A 21,884-nucleotide genomic window follows, 5' to 3' on the forward strand; every position below is an offset into this window, starting at 1 on the left:
TCTCAGTGTGATTGGTTTTTTTTTTCTGAGCCTTATTCATGATTTTCATGACTGTGGCATTAAAAATTTGTCATAGCTGTAATGTCAGGGTGTGGATGGGAAGCAATAACTGATCTGTATATGAAGTCAGTTATTGATATGAAGGGCATGAAATGACGAGGCAGAAAGGAATCTGAGTGTATAAACTATAAATTTTATTTTCTTGATTTATTTTATCTTCTCAATTCTATTCTAATTTTAATGAAGTTTGGGTCTGTGTTTCAATTGCTGAATTAGAATTTTAAAAAATATAAAAAATAATTGTGAAAATTTGAAAGCGGGAGATTTCTGTAAAGAAGTAGAATTTACTACATGCAATGGTTAATAGTGTATGTATTTTGATCTTTTTAAATTTTCAACATTGTTGGATCTAGTTTTGTTGAAATCTATAGATGATATAAACACTATAAAACTATTAGAGATGGATGTGCTGAATTTGAAGTTCAATGGTGGTTGAATTTTGTTTTATGAATAATGGTTGAATTAATTTTAATATATGATGGTTGGATTTGTTCTATGATGATTGAATTAGTTCTGATGGTTGGGTTTAATCTGTGATGGTAGAATTTGTTCTATAATGGTTGAATTAATTCTATAAATGAATTTGTTTTATAATGGTTGAATTAATTCTATAATGGTTGAATTAATTCTATAATGGTTGAATTTGTTTTTATAATGGTTGAATTAATTCTATAATGGTAGAATATGTTGAATGATGTTTGAATTTATTCTATAATCATGGTTGAATTTGTTCTAGAATGGTTGAGTATGTTGAATGATGGTTGAATATGTCGAATGATGGTTGAGTTTGTTCTGCAATGGTTGAATTTGTTCTATAATGGTTAAATTTGTTGAATGATGGTTGAATTTGTTGTATGATCCACAGTGCTTGAATTTCTTATAAAAATGGTTGAATGTATTCTATATTTGAATTTGCTTGATAATGGTTAAAATTGTTCTTTACATGTTTGAACTTGTTTTACAATGGCTGAATTCTATGATGATTGAATTTGTATAATATATGATGATTAAATTTTTTTTAGATTTTGCTGATCGACAGTCGGTCGTTTTTGGAATACAACACATCACGCATTCAACAATCTGTCAATCTCTGCTGCTCAAAACTCGTCAAAAGGCGACTTCAGCTGGACAAGGTAGGTTTTTCAAATTCTTGTAAACTCTAGTAGGAAATCATCTAAGCTTTATCTCTAACTATGTGGTCATCCCATGCAACTAATCAAGTTTTGAATTAAGAGTGACATTTTATTTTCTAGTGGGGGACTCAGTTTAGAATAGGTCCTCAGTACCCTTTGCTTGTTGTAAGAGGCAACTAAATAGGGCGGTCCTTCAGATGAGACTGCAAAAACTGAGGCCCCGTGTCACAGCAAGTGTGGCACAATAAAGATCCCTCCCTGCTGAAAGGCCATAAGTGCCGAGCATAGGTCTAAATTTTGCAGCCCTTCACTTGCAATAGTGAGGTCTCCATATGAGTGAAAAATTCTCAAGAGGGATGTTAAACAATATATTTAGACAGATAGATATTTTCTTGTTAAGATTTAAGATGTTGGAAATGTCCATCTAGATTTCACATAACTTTTTAACCAAGGTTTTAAGTTCATTGCAAAAGGATCAACTTAGGAGGGGGGATCTTTGAAACTTTAAACTCTCTTATTTTTCTCCCTGTAGTGAAGGCATAATGCATAAAATTCAAAATGTGTGTTAAAATATCAAGTTTGCTTAGAGATGTGTTTCAGAGAACTGGTAAAAGTTTTCAGTATGTACATGAGGGTAATAGGGTGGTGTTTTCCAGGCAGAAGGCTGTAACCAACATCAGATCTTGTGTCATTGACAAGTTTGCATCCTACTCATACCGATACATAGAACCATACACTTTTAATTTGTCAGCGTAACATGACAGATTTTCAATTTGGGGTTCAACATTAAAAAAGGAGAGAAAAACCTGTTTATAAATTACTCACACAGTTACCAGGTATTTATATTCCATAACATGAGAAATTTTCATTCTGGTTTTTGGGGTTAAACATTTAAAAAAAAAAGGGGGGAAAGAAAAAAACTGTCTATAGATTATAGACACGTTTACTCGGTATATTCCATGAACTTATACTTGTGAACCTTTCTGATATGAATCATCCCACAGTTCATAGTTAATACTTTGAACAATATCTTGGCATGATGAATGAGAGCTCAAAATAACTGATTAGAGGTTTATAGAGAAACAAACAGTACAGACTCTATGGAGTTTTGGCAATGGTTGTTAAAGGAAGTGATCATGTAGGATTGGAAGTTTGTAAGGATTTAAATACGAGAGGAACTAAGGCTGAGGGAAGAAATACACGTGGCTGGTGTCCGTAATAGGCGATCAACAGAGTTTGTGGTGAATCAGAGGGGGCCATTTATTTAGTTCCGATACCTTTTATGAACACAGTCTGATCATCTTCTAAAGGTTGAGACTCCAGCAGGTCACATGACCAAGATGACACAGGCATTTTCTTTTATATCGTAAGTGTATTCCATAAATGAGATTAAAGTTGGATAGACTGATTAAGTGGACTGACTGGGGTCTTTGATGCCTGTTGTGGACTTGCTGGTGTAAATCTTCAGTACTGAGCAAAGTCAATGGGACCTTTTAAGTGTGAACTGGGTGCTCGGTCATTGTGTACAAGGCGATCCTCAGCAGTTTGGGTTTAAATAACAGCAGTCTGAACACAGGGTATGATAAACTTTTAATTAGTATACAATTCATATAAGTTGAACTGTTTTTGGAACACTTGCAGGGTAAATTGATAATGGTATTTATGCCAACATTACAGGCACTAGAGTGGCTGGTTTATTTCTCTGGGGTTAATCGCCTTGTAGGGGGGACAGGGTATAAGTGTCACATCTCAGGTTATACCTGTCCAATTAAAGGTATTATAATTCAGAATCTGACAGGTCGTCTGTAATCATCTTTGTTAATTAGTTTCTCAATCACTATTTATTGCTAACCTCATAAATCATTGTGTGATCCAGTTTCAGATATACCCACAAAGTTGACAGCAGTCATGTATTCCAAAGTTTAAAATGTCATCCATATTATTGTACATTTTGTAAGCTTGTGGGTTCAAACGATCGCGAACATTAGTGTGATTTGTGAATGAAAATTAGATAAAATTCATTGTTTATATAACACCTTTTCGAAATTTTGAAATGAGATTTTTGGGGGTTTTTTGTTGTTGGTTTTTTTTTTTTTTTTTTTTACAATGTCTAGACTCAAAATAAAGAGATGAAATTAAAATTCATTAGATGAGAATTCACTGTCTGTATCATTTCTTAATATTGACCAATACAACTGTATAGTCACCCACTAATATTGACCAATACAACCAAATAGTCACCCGCTAATATTGACTAATACAACCAAATAGTCACCCACTAATATTGACTAATACAACCGAATAGTCACCCGCTAATATTGACCAATACAACTGTATAGTCACCCGCTAATATTGACCAATACAACCAAATAGTCACCCACTAATATTGACCAATACAACCGAATAGTCACCCGCTAATATTGACTAATACAACCGAATAGTCACCCGCTAATATTGACCAATACAACCAAATAGTCACCCGCTAATATTGACCAATACAACTGTATAGTCACCCGCTAATATTGACCAATACAACCAAATAGTCACCCACTAATATTGACCAATACAACCAAATAGTCACCCACTAATATTGACCAATACAACTGTATAATCACCTACTAATTTACAACAGCTGCTATTGTAAATCTTTGTGAACTTGTTTTTGTCAGATCTATTTTTCACAAATGTTCAATTCTTTTTTTATCATGATGCATACATCACAGTATATATGCAAAATTATTCTTAAGAATCTTATTTTCACATCATTGCGACCCTGAGGATGTGAACAAAAATGAAATTTTCACAAATAAGACTAAGCTATTTACGGTATAATTACGTCAACAAAAATTTTTCGTTGGCTTGACATCTTTTCTTCCTGTGAATTGAGATTATTAAATTCGTGTTGGCCCTCAGATCATTGCTGGTTTTAGTCTTTTTCTTGCAGTGATGACTCACACATTTATAGCCATTGTTTTCTAGGAAGAGAAACAGATTTTAAAAATTGAATCGCAATTAGGAGGCAAAAATCGATAGGAAAACAGGGTTCGCACTGTGCTGCCTTGTAAATTGCCCCGGACCTCATTTTTGTCTTGTCACTCTTTCACTGTAAGAATTGCTTTCTACAAAACCTTGGACCGGGAACATCCAAGCAGAATTATCATCACATGTTAATTATGATTTCAAGCACAGATGAATTTAATGATTGGATTATTAAACTGTGGAGGTTTCTCCTGAATTGTTTTTGAATTGCATCAAAAATGTTCTTTTGGAAGCTCGTTAAATAACAGGTTGTCTTGGCAGATGACTGCATCGAGGATGTAAACAAACTGGAGCTGTTTATCTGTCAAGGTCGTTTCTCTGAGTAGTTCTCCATTCACATACTAGATCAGCTGTTTTGGTAGATTTCCATACTTGACTAGATACATTTCGCTTATTGACGTAACTAAATACAAATCTGGTGACGGTTCACATTTATATACAGGAGGGATAGACTGGAAAATACTGGTGTTTTTTGCTGCAGCAGGAAGTGAATGTTAGGCCATATTCATATATCCTGTTCTTTTGTAACTGTGTTATAATTCAATCATCAGGACTTTACCCAGTAGCGATCAGCTGATCATGTCTGAATTACTCATTAAGAAAGTCAATGCTGCACACTAATAGTCAGTCCCAGTACAGGTGGAATACCTGGTTTCTTACCCCTATACGTGTGTCTTCATACCTGTCATAGTTTTTGGTTCCATTAAAGATGTCTCATTCATATAAAATTGGACACAGGTGAGAGATGAAAGGTGTAGTTGTAATGTATGCTGTTTTGTTCCAGGTGTAAACAGGTGTCGATCACCTGAGGTAGCCTGTTATTTCACACAGAATCTGATTCAGAAATCTGTGAAGCAATACCACGCGATTTTGATTCATGAATTAAAATTATGACATTTATTTCTCAATGGAATGTAAAAGGCGACATGCTTCCGCAACAAAAACAAAACCAAATAAGGCGTACGATTTGGTTCACACATCTGATAGTGCCATATGGTAACACACTTTTCATTAAGTCGGGCAGGATATTGTAGATTGTGTTGGGGTAAACAACAATTGGGTATGGATCATAACTGAAAATTAACTTCTATTTTAGAGTCTTCTGAATTAACACAAATATTTGCAAGAAATTTAGAGAAGATAATTTCAAAGTGATAATATGGCAACATGGCTTGACCACCTTTTGAAGGCTTGACCACAGTTTATACACTAACCTTGACCTCTCTGTTTTTCAGGTTCACATTGGTGACCTCGTGACCCAGACCTGCCATATTGACATAGAGGAATATTCGGACGTGATTGTCTACGACCAATGTACGGAATCTCCTGAACTTCTAACTGCGGACAACTTCCTGTCCATTCTGCTGTGTAAACTAGTCATGTGTACAACTTTCAACAGTGTGTCTCTCCTTAAAGGTAAGGAAACTCAAACTATTGTTTTATTCAAGATTCTAAAGTAGAGGATCAGATCATTGTACATGTAGGTAAGGGAAAAAAATGTGTTTATAATAGAGTGAAAAACGTGCGAGATTGTGAGGGGGGACAGGATGGATAATAGTGAATATATCGTAGAACTTGTGTTCTTACGAAAATTGATGGTGGGCATATAAATCTTATGAATTAAAACCGAAAATTGATTCTCTTATTATCTAGTAATTGGATATGTTTATCTTAATTAAGATATATTGGCCAGAAGTCTAAAATTAGAAATGAAAGAAAAGGATATCTCAAAATTGAAGTAGAAACAGGAAATGAATTTAAGAATCGTCCTGAGTTGTATGGTGATTGAATTAGAGCTGGTGACTGTTTACAGCATTTTAGTATCAGTGATTATATGGAAGTTATTGACTTTACAGTGATTATATGGGAGTTATTGACTGTTTACAGTGATTAGATGAGAGTGAGTGACTGTTTACAGTGATGAGATGAGAGTGAGTGAATGTTTACAGTGATTAGATGGGAGTTATTGACTGTTTACAGTGATCAGATGAGAGTGAGTGAATGTTTACAGTGATTAGATGAGAGTTATTGACTGTTTACAGTGATTAGATGAGAGTTATTGACTGTTTACAGTGATTAGATGAGAGTTGTTGACTGTTTACAGTGATTAGATGAGTTATTGACTGTTTACAGTGATGAGATGAGTTATTGACTGTTTTCATTGATGAGATGAGAGTGAGTGACTGTTTACAGTGATCAGATGAGAGTGAGTGAATGTTTACAGTGGTTAGATGAGAGTTATTGACTGTTTACAGTGATCAGATGAGAGTGAGTGAATGTTTACAGTGGTTAGATGAGAATTATTGACTGTTTAATGGATTTAGTGACTAGTTATAATAGTTGGTTCCTGTTCATGGCTCTACAGTAAAACTAAAGAGACCAACTGTGTTGATAAACAGAGTAACTGGGAAGAAAGTAGGAAGAAATGATGGGTAGGGTTTGCTATTTATCCTGCTTTTTGTTGCATTCCCTGACAACTGTTTCACTGCCATTAATTAGCACGAGTCATGCAGTTAAGTTGTGCTTTGTTCCTACAGTGACCTTTCTGGTGTTTAGTCTGACCCTGTCTGCCCAGAATTATTTCTTTTGTCATCTTTCTCCTATCACCTTGACTTTTTATCTTTTAAGGAAGTAAAATTATTGAAAAACGTCACTTTCTCAGGTAAATTTCTTTGTGATAAAGTGATATATCAATTTTACATCCACTCTTCTGTTTTATATTTAAAGATTTATATTGGATGAAACATTTTTGATGATGTTACAGAATTAGTGATAACACTCAACAGGTGATGACAAAATTTACAAAAATAGAATCGATATATTCAAATCTTAATGTTTATATGAATTATGCAGATGAAATGCTCCAAAGGGAGACTGGAAAAAAGAGGTTTGTGACAAATGACTAATTTTAGAATATGACTTTGACTCTGTGTCACCTAAGTATATTAGCAATACCAATTTATGTTTAATCACCTTATGTCCCTTAATGGTAAAAAAAAAATACACAATCCCATCCAATCATATTGAAGTACAGTCATCGCAAATATTTGTCAAATTGGCCCTTTAAAAATGTCCTTGTTGGGTAATGTTTAAATATCTGTCCTCTGTGGCCCTGAACTTGTGGGAACTTTATAGTACAACACCTGGATTAGCCATAGCTCAGGTGAAGAAGGGGTAGATTGAGGTCAGACCACAGGTATGCAATCTGACCACAGAAGTGACTGGGCTCATTTACTGTAGGTAACAGATGGGAGACTGACCTCTACAATCTCTTTATGACCTAAGCTAATGGAATATGATCAGTATCGATCATAGTTACCAGATCATTCTGATCAAGAGACCTGATGGGGTTTTCCCTGTCTATAAATAGATTAATGGGTTGCAGGAAAACCCATATGTTTTAAGATTTCTATGTTTAAGAAGTATAATTGTTTATAGGAGCCCCTATAAGTCATTAATCTCAAACCCTTGAACTCGAGTTTTGTAGGGGAATAGAGAAAACCGGAATTTTTATTTGGTAGGATGTAAATTTCAAGACACATATGTAATAAGCCACGGTAAGCTAAATTTTGCTTTATCATGTCTTAAAACTGGGGTTTAAATGTTGTAAAGGAAAATCTAGGACACCTACAGGAGGTGAAATTCCAAATGGAGACAGAGATTGCGTAATATCTTGTATTTCATAATCTTCTCTGATTCATGAAGTCTGTACAATAAGTTGAAGGGGTTCAGATGTCTCGTGTTGCCTTAATAAAATTTCTTATATAAGGACCTATCACAGTGAAATTGATCGGTGCATTGTATTGAGCAGTGATGAAGCTGAAATTTTGGGCTGATAAAGAGAGTCCTGCATTGTCATTGAGTGTGTTTGTGAGTCACTCTCCTCACTAACAGGTCTCCTGCTAGCGGGTATCTCTCACACTTTGTTTAAGGATTATATCATGCAATCCTGCCATTATTAGGGCTATCTCTCTCTTTTCTCTCTGTGTGTGTTTTGAGAGCAACAACTAACAAATAGTCCCCTGACTCTGCTCCATTACACAAGGTGCATCTAGATTTCCTTTCATCTTTAACCCTTCTCTGCCATGACCAAACCCCATTCACAGAAGCAGAGAAATTCCTGTCATTCATTTGTTCATATCCGTACTCTAAACATGTCATGTATATATGCGATGATTTAGAAATAGCAAAGTCAAAAAGGACACAATTTTGTTTTGCAAGCTAAACTTATACACCTAGCTGTTAGTAGTTTACCGGCTTTCCCCTTGTAAGCACCTCAGTGTAATGAACGGGACAGACAGAACAGGACGAAATACTTTATTTCTAATTCAGTTCAAAATAGACAAACTTGAGATAATTACAACAATCAAGAGAAGAGATGCCAAACAATAGAGAATACCTCAATGACAATATAACAATATAATATAACAATACATGTACATACAATGTGGCGAGCCATTGTGTGATGATCTACACATCAAACTCTGACTTCTGAAGTATCTAAGTATGCTATCAGGTAAAATTTGAAGGCAGCACTCTCTGAATATTGAAATAATGTAAAAAATGAACCTTAAAAAAAGATATTATCTGGTGGAGAATGTATGATAATGCATGGCTGATTGTGAGTCAGAGAATCCATGGCTCAGCAGTATTTCATCATGACACTCTTTCTTTGGTGTCGTGGCATTTTAAACTAGCCGATGATTTCATTACATTGATAAAACTAATGCAATAATTCTCTTGTGATCCATTAATCACCTTGTTATCAGGCAAAATCTGCTGCTGCCCCTGTTTTCACAAGATCACTGTCAGTGAGGAGTTAAATGGTGTGATGGTCATTTCTATAGTGGTTTCATTGAAGGTCATTAAGTCCCCCAAATATCCATCAAAAAGTCACCATATGGCCCAAGTGCTATCAAATTATGATGTGATGATCTCAGATGCTCTTGTCCATTTATCACAGCATGTAATGGCTTCATGTCCATTGACTCTGACCATTAAGTGATATCCCTCTTACTGTCTCTGGACATAAATGACCAGGAACTGCTTCCATTCTTTAACAAATGACCAGATGTTGATGTGGAGAGCTTAGAGTGAGCCATCTTATTATCTACAGCATTGTTCTGTTTCCCACTGTGTAATGCAAGATACAACAGACACAAGATTTAGGGGAATTTAGTCCAGCCATTGTTCCTGTGTCTACCCTGTAGTGAGTTTATGAGTTAATCAATAGGTTAAAGGTTAGGGGCAATCAACTAAAGATGCTTGGAAGGAGACAGTCACTTTATGGTTTTCTCTGAAGGGAAAGGTCAGTTTATGGTCCTGGTAGAAGCATTAATGGACAGTGTTGCTTATGATCCCTCTGGGAGGAAGTGGTCACTTTAGCTCCCTCTGGTGGGGAGAACAGGCTATGCAAAGTGGGCCATGACCCAGTGGATGGTCACTTTAGTTCTTCCTGGTGGGAAGATTAAACACAAATGACCTCTTTATGGGGATTTTAGGTGTTTAGGAGATGGTTGTGAAATCTTGAGATTCCCAGCAGGGCTTTTAAAATCTTTGAAGCTGGAAGCAATTAAATAATGGCTGTTTGTCCTGTTGCAGTACACCATTTGTGATGAATGGTTTGCAGCACATCTTGTGATTTTTTTTTAAAGGAAGTGAAATAACTGGAGAATGAAATAATATATGAAGATATGACTACTACCTAAAACCTGAATGAATATCTGGTCTATAAAATCCAACACTGGAAGGATATATTGAATTCAGCTGCATCTGATAAGACATTGATAAATGTTGGATTGTAAAATCAGCAAGCATCTTGCAGCATAGTTTTTAAATGTTCCAAGTCAAGAAACATGCATTTCCTGTGTTAAAAAATAAAGAGGGGAGAATTGTCTTGGGTGTGTTCGATGTAGGAGATACCAGTTCATTTTTGACCTTGACCCTCATCAGATCTTGCTGTAGGAAGTAGTTATAATACATGTATTAGATAAATGTCTTATCACAAGAAACCACTTGCTCCGTAGGTGATGCTTATTTGCTGTGATGTGGATGGCCTAGAACGAGGATGAGTTTTTATTCACTGCAGTGCATTAGAAATGATTATTTCGTGAAAAACAAACGAAAGCTCTTTAGAATTATATATGATTAGAAGGAGAAAGGAAAACAAAATAAATGGGTTTAGTCATCTTGGATGAAAGAAGTTGGAGGTTTTTTTTATCCCTATGTTCAAGTCCAAGTGTATTTCGTTAGACTGACTCCGGTTTAATGCGGGCCATTGTGCACTGGTAATGACAATGTTTTTACGTATGGTGCTGAATTAGATTTTAAATCAGACGCATGTACAAAGTTCATTGTCTTCTTCAATCAAAGTTTTAAAAATAGAAACCAGACTATCATATGCACCCAATACAAAACATTGAAATTATAGTTATTGTTGATTTAAAAGTGTGCAGCTGGATGAGGACTCTTTGGTTTGTTGAGGCACAGGGCACCTGCCTGACCCCCCGCTGAGCTGAAATCTCCATTCAGTGAGGGTTAACATCATCTTACATAATGTCTGCTAAAAGTAGGCAGACTAATGCAGAGTCTGAAAGTTACCTGGGGTCAAGGCCAATATGTCAGCTGAGGTCATTGCCTAAAGGTCATCTGGGATGGACATGGGTCATTCTGGAGAAGCTAATGTACAATGACAAACGGTAAACAATATTGTATGGAAATTAAGTTAAGTCACCTTTACGCTTGACTAGTTCCTCATATAGCAGGCTACTCAGAAAGTTCCGTTGTTTATCCATCATATGAACTTGTAGCCTAATTAAATAGGATGCTATTGATCACATGACAGATAAAAGTGCAAATACTAATTACGTCTTAATCACTCGCTGATGGAAAGTTAAATAATGGAAGCTTAGTATGGGCAGTAATTTTATCAAAGAAAGATAATCTGCAGGTAAAGTTTTATATAATTTGTTAATTTTGCAGTAATTAATATGATGTTCATGTTCCTTGCTGTTAGCTAGAAGTCAGAGGTGTTACATAATTCATGTTGCTCTCGTTCCCCTTAGTCAGGGCCTCAATACACAGTAGTGAATGAGTCATCCCCTCAATCCCACAGCATATTGATCCAGCACTAACACAAAAAAAATTAACAGGAAAACCCTGCTGTACCCTGAGAAAACGAGGGTCTGAGTGAAGGGTCGGCCAACAGTTAAGTCCCAGTCCCGGCATTCACGGGAACATCATCCGTTCACGCAGTCAGCTGGCCAGGACCCGCTGTTGTAATTACAGGAATTATGCTAAATCACTCAGAGATTAAGGCGCTTTACATTCATGTATTAGTAATATATTAAGATGTGACGTCAATATGAGCAGAATCAGCTGGGAGTTTTTGTTTTTTTGATTGTGATTGTTAATTTAGGGAGCTGTATGTAGTGGATGTGGATTTGATGATGTGATAATTTGGAGTTGCAAAGGAATAAGTTAACTCTCCCCTCCAACTCTCCCCCATCTAGTAGTGGTCAGTGTACAGCACCCTGCTGACTCAAGCAATCACTGGACACTGTCCAAGCATTGTCAATGTAATGCCAAGCATTGTCAATGATGACATTGGTGTTTGTTGAAGATTGTCTTCCCTCTTTTCTGTCCAGGAATTAAAATAACAATCTAGGAAAACTTATAAATGTGATGATTTGACCTTGTAGAGCAAATCTTTATTAATTTGGAATGGAGTTCTAGATTATCGAGGATTATGAAAGGAAGAGGTAATTGTTTTTTTAATGACTGTGTCTAAATTCCATCCGTAGATGCAATACTTGTAAGATGATTGATCTGAACTCCGTGTGTTTAGATATGTACATTTCTGAGATCTTTTTTGGTGATTTATTTATAATAATGTACTCATAGTTCACTGAGTAATTTAGTCATAATTTAGTCGTACTTTTAGCTGATATTTTTCCACATTTGACTTTTTTTTAGGTGGCTACTTGACGTTCCAAGCTATGCACCCTACTCTTTGTGAGAACAAGGCTAGCAACGCCTACAAGTGTACCCCCCTCACCTCTCTGTCACAGCCCTGCATGCCGGTCGCCAACATCGGTCCCACACGCATACTCCCCTTCCTTTACCTCGGATCTCACAGAGACGCCATGTCTCAGGAAACGATACAGGTGAGTTGTCTCCCCCTTCCTTTACCTCGGATCTCACAGAGACGCCATGTCTCAGGAAACGATACAGGTGAGTTGTCTCCCCCTTCCTTTACCTCGGATCTCACAGAGACGCCATGTCTCAGGAAACGATACAGGTGAGTTGTCTCCCCCTTCCTTTACCTCGGATCTCACAGAGACGCCATGTCTCAGGAAACGATACAGGTGAGTTGTCTCCCCCTTCCTTTACCTCGGATCTCACAGAGACGCCATGTCTCAGGAAACGATACAGGTGAGTTGTCTCCCTTAGCTAAAGTACACGGTCTCCTTAAAGTGATTTTATTTTATTTTTATTTTTTACTTCTATCCCCTCCTTTTGATTTGGGGGGAAATTAGTGACATTTGGGGGGGGGGGGGGGGGAATTGAACTCATTTTTCTAAAGATATTCTATAACAGACCTGATGCAAAATTGGACTAAAAAACGTGACTACATTGTTTTTACTTGAAGTATGTTACAATTAGTTTCCCTTTTTATTTGCATTTGGGTAACTCGTAAATATAGTATTCCCACATGTAATTTTCTTGATTTTTATTTGGGAAAAACAGATTTCGGATTGGGAATTTTTTTTTTCATTTTTGCAAGAGATAACAGCAGAATATCAGTAGTATTTTGGCCCCAAAAAATCACTGATCTGACAGTACAGCTAGGTTACTTGCCATACAGGATCGTGGTCTTCCTGAATAAGGATTTATTTGATTAACGTATAAGAAGTGCGTGTTATAACAAATAGCTTTTTTGAAAAGAAATTTCAAGTTCCTCATTTAATGATTCAGTTGTTATTGTTTTTTGTAAGGACATGCTTGCAACTTGACAACCTTTTTTTCTTTTTTTATTTGAAATGCGGTACTCGACATAAATGCTTGTTGTGCCCCTATGTATGGGTGCCTCATCTACTGTTATTTGCTAAAAATAAATCTTAGGCTTCAAAGCTCAAGTTTTATATTAATTTTATATCCGCCCTCCACGGTCATCAAGGAATTCGGTATAAATATGTAAAAAGTGATAACATTTTTATTACAAATTAATGTGACATTTACAAAAAAATAAACATAGTAGGAATTATTTGGCAATTGTAGGCAGATGAAGAAGCGAGATAAGCTGGGGTTATTGTAGTATAATTACTGTGGGCTTGGGTCTGGTGACAGGTTATAGATCTCAGCTATGTCATTTATCTGAGAGAGACAGCAGTGTTCATCTTGTGGAAGTAAGCCATCCAATGCTTATTGCACTGATTAATTGTTAGGATCTTCATTGCCTAATTTCATTAGCGAACTACAAGTAAAGAAATTTAAATAAAAAAATTTATTATAAAGAGGGCACATTAAAGAGTTTGCAAAATTTATTTATTTTCTTTTTTAAAAATGAGATTACCATGGGTTGAAGTTTATGTTAAAGTTCTAGAATTGAGGGGCCGATTTTTGCTCAGTTAGATTGAAAAATAACCAAAGTCCATGTTTGAATTTGAAGCCTTGAATTCGACAGACTTGTGGCAACAACAGCACCACTGTTAAAACAGAAACATGCCGATGTATAATATCATGGGCTGCGTAGGAGCTGAATATAGAAATCTGGATTGTCATCTTGGGCAATCTATCTCAATGGTCACATGTAATTTGACAGAATTCACTGTATGTGTAGGTATTTAAAATTTGGCACAGTTGCAGCTGATGCACTGTTTGGGATACTCGGGATTTAGTGCTTCTTACTAATAAATGTATGGAAAATTTCATATTTTAGCACAATTTCAAGTTAGTGCTCTTGCTTCTGCCAAAGCAGGTAAAATTTAAATTCTGCTAAAATAAGTTCACTTACAGTATATCATTCAAAACTAGTAAATATAACTGGAATAATTCCTTTGGAAAATATTCAGGAATTTTTTAATTCTTGAAATTTACAAAACTATCTGAAAAAGTCTCTGAATTTTTGTTAGTAGTTTTAACTTAAAAGTAATGTTGCTATGTTAGTTGTGACTAATGTAATAATTTCAAATTGATGTCATTATTTTTAGTTGTGACTATTAGGATTTTTTTCTCGACAGTTTTTAAAAAATTCCTTCCCATAAAGTTTTAGTTCATTTTTTCCCATGAGATCTACAAGTATTTTAATCCTCTGACTCTTAAAAATTCGTTTAGTACTTGTGTTTGTTCCAGAGTCCACAAAAGTAAGCTGTCTGAAATCAGAAGAAACCATTTCAAGTGAACTTACATTTATTGTGTTTCACAACAGGTTTTTAAGTTCATTAGTTATAATTATAGTAAATTTCTAAATAGTTCAGAAATACCCAGAAATTCAAAGACAATTAATCTAATTCTCAGAACTACAAATTCTTTCTATTTCTTTCCACTCTTTCTAAATTATTTAAAAATTTTGTGATGTTTGAATGATCTAAGTGGGAGTCCACACCAGAAAACAATGAATATTAAATGAGGACTGGGCATGAATTCAGCGTCCGTGTTCATTACGAACTGGAGGCACGGATAAAAACGATGAAGACTATCGGGTGACAAGCTGCTAGCTGTCGTAGATGGCAGTGCTCTTTTGTTGGGTATCAGGTGGCTGCCGTTAAAACGTGACGGAGGCAGTATCTATGAAAATCAATACACACCCATGTATAAAATGATCAATGTGTCAAACTGCTCTGTTGTCAACATAAAAGGGGGACTAATTGTTGCAGTGTCAACTGATGCAGGAAGGCGTCAACCAATGAGAAAAAGGCCGTTGATCACCTCGATAATTGGCCATAATTTTAATAACGAACTAATCAATTTATTAGATGAGCTTTGATGGGGTAGAAAACAAGTCTAATCACAGAGAACAAAAAAAATTTAAGATAGTTTCAAAATGTTTTGTGTAAGACTACAATGCTGTATTACATGGGTGTATAAAAATTCATTTAGTTATCAAGTAAAAGGACACTTGATAATTCAGGTGTATGTGCTCAGATAATCTTGAAAAAAAGGAGATAATTATTTTAATTTGTGATAGATTCTTTATGATTTAGAATCGTGTCATGCTTGAAATTCTAGAACAGTACACAATTTTACTGAAATACACTAGCAATTGATCCTAGAATTTTATAATTCTTGTGTTTCTTACTGAATATTTGTGACAAAGAAAAGCATCAGGTTATTTTATCCTAAAAGTGCAGCAGAAATGAAAAGCTAGTCACCTTTGTCGAATATGATAGCTGTGTACTTCAGGAAATCAATCACATGATGAAGCAGTTGTCACACAGACAGAACGTAAACAAACATTACTCATAGCTCCTAACGTTTCTCCGTTTCGGTTTTTAAGACCCTCTTCTGGTGACGTAAAAACAAAAAAGGAAGTATGGCAAAACGTAAACAGGGTCTGTTTGTTGTTTACTGTTTTTGTTGAATGGACCACGTAGGAATTAGTCAGTTCTGACTCGTACCTGTGATCTTGCCTGGAAAGGTGAACTTGAGGACTGAATTCATAAGGGTCTGTCTGTCTCTTGTCAACACATTTCTATTTAATGTACAGGTTGACTTTCACTCTGAAAACATATATGTGACCTTGAGGAAATAAAAAGAAATTATAAAAGAAGTTGAGGTTCATAAATGGCATACTTTGACCTTGTAATTTGCAGGTAAAGATCTGATAAATCATCGAATCATCAATGGATCGATGAAGCCGAGGTGCCTTTCATTATATCGTCATGTTCTTATTGACCTTTGTTCTATGACATCATAATCTGTGCCATTATACCAAATTTCTTGAAATTGTGTAAAACATGCCAACACTTTATTCATGTGACTGCCACAATCTGTGATTCAGTTCTTCTGATTGTAAGTTAAAAGAACATTATCATTTATAATACTTTATTGACCATTGACTGGGGCAATATTGATTTTATCAAATTGTAAAGTATTTGTGAATTTGCATAGGTTTTTTGTTTTGGATATAAAAAAAAAAAAGATACAAATTGCACAAAGTTACAATGGCTTTAAACTCTGTGAGTGAGATATCGGTCCACATATTTAGTGTGACACTGTGTGTAGGATTACAATAAATCCTCATCTGTTCAATCATATAGAAAATTCACCTCAATGCTCATTGAATTTCAAATTAATTTGGCCAAATGATGCTAATTATGAACCTATGTACTTCTGTGAGAGGAAATTAGTAGCAGTCCATCAAAGACTCGTGGAAAGTTCAAACAGAGCCCAAACGCCAACCAAATTCATGGAAGATACAGCGTAGTTTTTTCAACAAATTAAATAAGTGGGGAACAAATTGACATTTATAATTTTGTAGTCATAGATTCATTTAAGGAGAAATGCTACACCAGAGAAATTTGATGTGGATGAAAAGTGGAGGATATGTGCAACAATATTTTGAAATTGAAAACTTTCACCTATACTTTTTTTGGTAAAAAAAAAAAACCCATGCAGTTTTAGTAGAAAACTATCTGAAAAAAATTTAAAATCCCTGCTGGACTCAAACCTGCGATCTACAGTTCAGCAGTCGATGTAAGGAATAGACAAAATTTGCTGATATTTGTATTTTCATCCATATTCTAAAAGGAAGTCAGCCATTATAACAATGTAGTACACCTCCTTAACCAATTTTTATTATGATAGAACTTCCAATACAATTTTAACCTCGTCTTTGGGTGTTTTTCAGATAAATGACATATCGTACATCCTCAACGTCAGCATCACATGCCCCAAGTCCCCGTTTGTACAGGACGGACATTTCCATCGCATTCCAGTCAACGACAACTACAGCGCTAAACTGTTGCCGTTCTTCCATCAAGCATTCCAGTATATAGGTAGGTCTAGTTTAATAACCTCCCCAGTATATAGGTAGGTATAGTTTAACAACCTCCCCAGTATATAGGTAGGTCTGGTTTAACAACCACCCCTGTATATAGGTAGGTCGGGCTTAACAACCACACCTGTATATAGGTAGGTCTAGTTTAACAACCTCCCCAGTATATAGGTAGGTCTGGTTTAACAACCACCCCTGTATATAGGTAGGTCTAGTTTAATAACCTCCCCAGTATATAGGTAGGTCTAGTAAAACAACCTCCCCAGTATATAGGTAGGTTTAGTCAAACAACCTCCCCAGTATATAGGTAGGTCTGGTTTAACAACCACCCCTGTATATAGGTAGGTCTAGTTTAATAACCTCCCCAGTATATAGGTAGGTCTAGTCAAACAACCTCCCCAGTATATAGGTAGGTTTAGTCAAACAACCTCCCCAGTATATAGGTAGGTATATAGGTAGGTCTAGTAAAACAACCTCCCCAGTATATAGGTAGGTCGGGTTTAACAACCACACCTGTATATAGGTAGGTCTAGTTTAATAACCTCCCCAGTATATAGGTAGGTCTGGTTTAACAACCACCCCTGTATATAGGTAGGTCTAGTTTAATAACCTCCCCAGTATATAGGTAGGTCTAGTAAAACAACCTCCCCAGTATATAGGTAGGTTTAGTCAAACAACCTCCCCAGTATATAGGTAGGTCTAGTAAAACAACCTCCCCAGTATATAGGTAGGTTTAGTCAAACAACCTCCCCAGTATATAGGTAGGTATATAGGTAGGTATATAGGTAGGTCTAGTAAAACAACCTCCCCTGTATGTATAGGTAGGTATAGTTTCAACAACGGTTCCAGATTGTGAGATTAAAGTAAATTGATTGACCAACATGAAAAGATAGAATTTTAATCAGACCAACACAAAATCAAAGCAGAATCATAGACAACAAAATTACTGGAAAACAACTTAAAACAGACAAAAACAACAAACAGAAAAATCAAAGCAAAAATGAACCCGAAAAATCAATGTTTACAGTAACCATACGGAAAAAGCCGAGTAGACTTGTAGGTTCATGATATCAACAAGCATAAAATCTTTTGTCAACAACATAGACAAATAAAAATCCATTAATGAAAAAGAGACGAAAATTGTAGGTCTGTTTCATCAATAGACTCAAAATTGTAGGTCAACACGAGTTGGGGATAAAAACTCGAAGGCATGTAATATCTACAGACATTTGTAAGTTTATGTTTCAATTGTTAAACTAGACAAAATTTACAGGTAAGTCAGAAAGATGATGAATGGAGGAAAAAGTCGTAGGTCAACATCATAAACAGACAAAGTACAAAGAAGAAACTGACCAGAAATGTCGACCTGTAACATATGTGGACATATTTATTGACTGTCATTCACTTGTATTTCTGAAGAGCTTATTTTCACCATCTCGCATTGTTGAATTTATTAGTAAAGCATAATTTCCAGGAACCTCCCATTGCATACACAAATTCGTTATCGAAAAGTCATTTTCACATTAAGAGAACTTTGCGGATGAAAATAAAATTTCCATAAATGAAAAGTGATTTTACAGCATATAAAATGAACAAGCACTATATCTAGATCAACAAAAATTAGGGATCCACAAGGATTAGTGATGAAAAATTATAGGCCTTCAACTTTTACGTAATCTGCCAAATATTCCAATTCTGAGACAGTATTACAGCGTCATCGAACATGAAAATTCAAAGTTTACAGTAAAGTTTGTTAATAGGATGCTTAGTTATGAAGTTGTAGCGACTCCTGAACAACAGCAAATAATGGAAGTTCTACTTCCTGAGGAGCAAAATAGTGTCAAGACCAAATCATATAAATTGAGTTAGCATCAATGAAGGAAACTGTAAAACATTCAAACGACCTTGTTGGGAGTGAGTTATGTTGCTGTTATGTCTTTGCTAATTGATAACAATCTTTTTTCCTCCCAAAACTGGATTTTTTGCCCATTATTTTGCCTCTGTGTTCTGAATTCTCAGTGTGTTAATTAGATTTGGATGTTTAAGAATTATCTCCATTGAGAGAGAGATTAAGTAAGCTTATCAATTTTCTGTTGCTTGCTCAGTATTTGGATTAGACCATTAAGCTCTCATGCAAATTGATGCTCTCAATTATTCCTACAAAGCAAAGACCAGTTCATTAGATTGAGTATCAAAGTGGCTGATACAAAGGTTAAAGTCACATTCTTTTACAGCTGCAAAACGCAGTGGCTGAAGTCCACTACAGCTTAGTGGTATGGTTTTTCTTTCCTCTTCAAATATTGATAAACAGTGGTTTTTCTTTCATCTTCAAATATTAATAAACAGTCTTCATACACCTTCTATTGGTCAAACAGTCCCATAGATGGAGTTCTTGATGCAGTAGAAATCAATAATCATGTTTACACCATCAGCAGCCTGGAATACCTTAGTGTGTGATACAGAGTCTGAAAATTAGGTCAGAGAGGGTGTCCTGGGGTAAGGTGAAACAAAAGGGGAAATCTCCCAGCCTACAGGATTACTGATAAGTGGAACACTCCCAGCCTACAGAATTACTGATTGATTAATAATTATTTAACGTCCCACTCAAGAATTTTTTACTCATTCCCGTTGAAGGGCTGCAAAATTTAGGCCATGCTCAGCGCTTACGACATTTGAGCAGGGAAGGATCTTTATCGTGCCACACCTGCTGTCACACAGGGCCTCAGTTTTTGTGGTCTCATCCGAAGAACCGCCCCATTTAGTCGCCTCTTATGACACATGATTACTGATTTAAAAAAGTCCCCCAGCCTACAGGATACTGATAACAAGAAAAAGAAATTCCGTGCTGAACAAAATTAATCAGTCGAAAAAAGAATATCCCAAGATGGATAAAGGACTCCATTTTTAGTCATCAAGAGTTGTCGGTAGCTTGTGAAGTGGTGTTTTATTCCATCAAATATGCATAACAATGTTCAATTTAAAAGAACTGTACAGACATCCTGATGATATGATGATGATGGAGAGCATGTTTGAATGCCAAGCAAGGATATTTCAGGCATGTTGCAGTAGTTATATGAATCTTGTATTGATTTATGATTTGTTTTGAATTGTCAGTAATGCTGCACTTTGTCCAAGCAGAACCTGATGACATATATCAGTGCTTGTTTTCTCGGGCAAGGAGTATTGATCTGCTGAGAAAAAAAATGAAGGAAAAATAAACCGGTTGAATGTCGTCAATTTTGGGAGTAGTTGTATTAGTCTCCATTTGTAACCAAGATTGTCAGCGAAAGAGTTGCCATGACTACATGTATAACCACAGGAGACCATGAACCTTAATGTAATGTGATACAAAGGTCATACCCTCTATCCTGATAGGTCTATTAATAGGTCATACCCTCTATTTTGATAGGTCTATTACTGTAGAATCATTTAAATTCGTGGGGGCCAATTTTCATGGATTACTGATTTTTTACGGGTTCATGGGGACGTAATTTCATGGATTTATATATTTGTAAGATTCTTGTATACTAGTTGTCTTTATTCGTTGAGGATGTAAATTTGTGGGTGAGGGGCACCCACGAATTCCACGAAAATTGAGCCACTACGAATTCTAATGATTCCACAGTAATAGGTCATGCCCTCTATTCTGATAGGTCTGTTAAAAGGTCATGCCCTCTATTCTGATAGGTCTGTTAAAAGGTCATGCCCTCTATTCTGATATGTCTGTTAAAAGGTCATGCCCTCTATTCTGATAGGTCTGTTAAAAGGTCATGCCATCTATACAATAAAACACAGATATAGTAAACACACTTATAATGATTTCATGTTTACAGTGAAGTGGTTTTCATTCCCTTTAATTGTAAAACATATGGGATATAATGAATTATGTTTATAACGAATCAAAATTTTCATCCACAGCACTTCACTGAACGTGTTTCACTGTACTGATAAGTCTATACTATAATAAATCTATGAAGATGTACAAACATTGACATGTTTAGGTAACAGTTGAGAGATGATATTAAGAGATTGTTATAATTGATTTATGTATAGTTATGTTGGAGAAGACATGCTCTGTGAAGAAGTATTTGAATATATAAGATTAAGATCTGTAGCTCTCTGTGAAAATATTAAGACATTGTCAGAGAGCTACAGATCTGCAGATACTTTCTCTGTTTTGAGACATTCCCAGAGAGCTACAGATCTGCAGATACTTTCTCTGTTTTGAGACATTCCCAGAGAGCTACAGATCTGCAGATACTTTCTTTGTGGTTCTATGGTTTCATAACTACCTTTTGTTCAAGGAGTGATTTTAGTTTCTCATTCTATTGTTTTAACTTGGGCATATTTTTTGCCCGAGTTTGTGTAGACCAAATTATCGTCAGATTCTTTCCTTTCATCACCATGGACAAATAGTATATTTATTGTGTACCTGTGCATTGTTGAGATAATTATTTAGTCAACCTTTTCTTTATTTGCAGACAAGGTACGGGAGGCCAATGGTTGTGTTATGATCCACTGTCTGGCGGGGATATCTCGATCCCCCACGCTGGCGATCGCTTACGTCATGAAATACCTACATATGTCATCAGATGATGCCTACAGGTATTATAATGGTGTATTACATTATACATTTATTGCATGATAGTGAGGGA

The 21,884-nt window shown here is 35.7% G+C and overlaps 1 protein-coding gene and 1 long non-coding RNA gene across 13 annotated transcripts in view; one reads left to right on the forward strand and one right to left on the reverse strand.

The window, feature by feature from the left end:
- The window catches only part of LOC125673040 (mucin-17-like), a 41,240-nt gene that overhangs the window by 9,372 nt on the left and 9,984 nt on the right, over nt 1-21,884 (forward strand). For 5 of the 12 annotated variants that reach the window (XM_048909284.2, XM_048909285.2, XM_056158460.1 and 2 more), the window contains exons 3-7: nt 1,083-1,193; nt 5,468-5,648; nt 12,207-12,397; nt 17,083-17,230; nt 21,711-21,834. In XM_048909284.2, the coding sequence (XP_048765241.2) occupies nt 1,083-1,193; nt 5,468-5,648; nt 12,207-12,397; nt 17,083-17,230; nt 21,711-21,834 (755 nt within the window). Of the gene's footprint in view, nt 1-1,082; nt 1,194-2,617; nt 2,771-5,021; nt 5,229-5,467; nt 5,649-11,022; nt 11,993-12,206; nt 12,398-12,525; nt 12,666-17,082; nt 17,231-21,710; nt 21,835-21,884 lie in introns of those variants that run through there. The other 7 variants (XM_056158463.1, XM_056158462.1, XM_056158464.1 and 4 more) reach the window with 5 other exon arrangements.
- On the reverse strand, nt 16,808-20,845 carry LOC130052708 (uncharacterized). Its single transcript, XR_008801097.1, has 2 exons — nt 17,976-20,845; nt 16,808-17,703 (listed from the first exon to the last, which is right to left on the reverse strand). It is a non-coding gene; the product is annotated as an uncharacterized LOC130052708 (long non-coding RNA).

This window comes from Ostrea edulis, chromosome 3 (assembly GCF_947568905.1).
Source record: "Ostrea edulis chromosome 3, xbOstEdul1.1, whole genome shotgun sequence".
In the NCBI taxonomy this organism is placed as follows: Eukaryota; Metazoa; Mollusca; class Bivalvia; order Ostreida; family Ostreidae; genus Ostrea; species Ostrea edulis.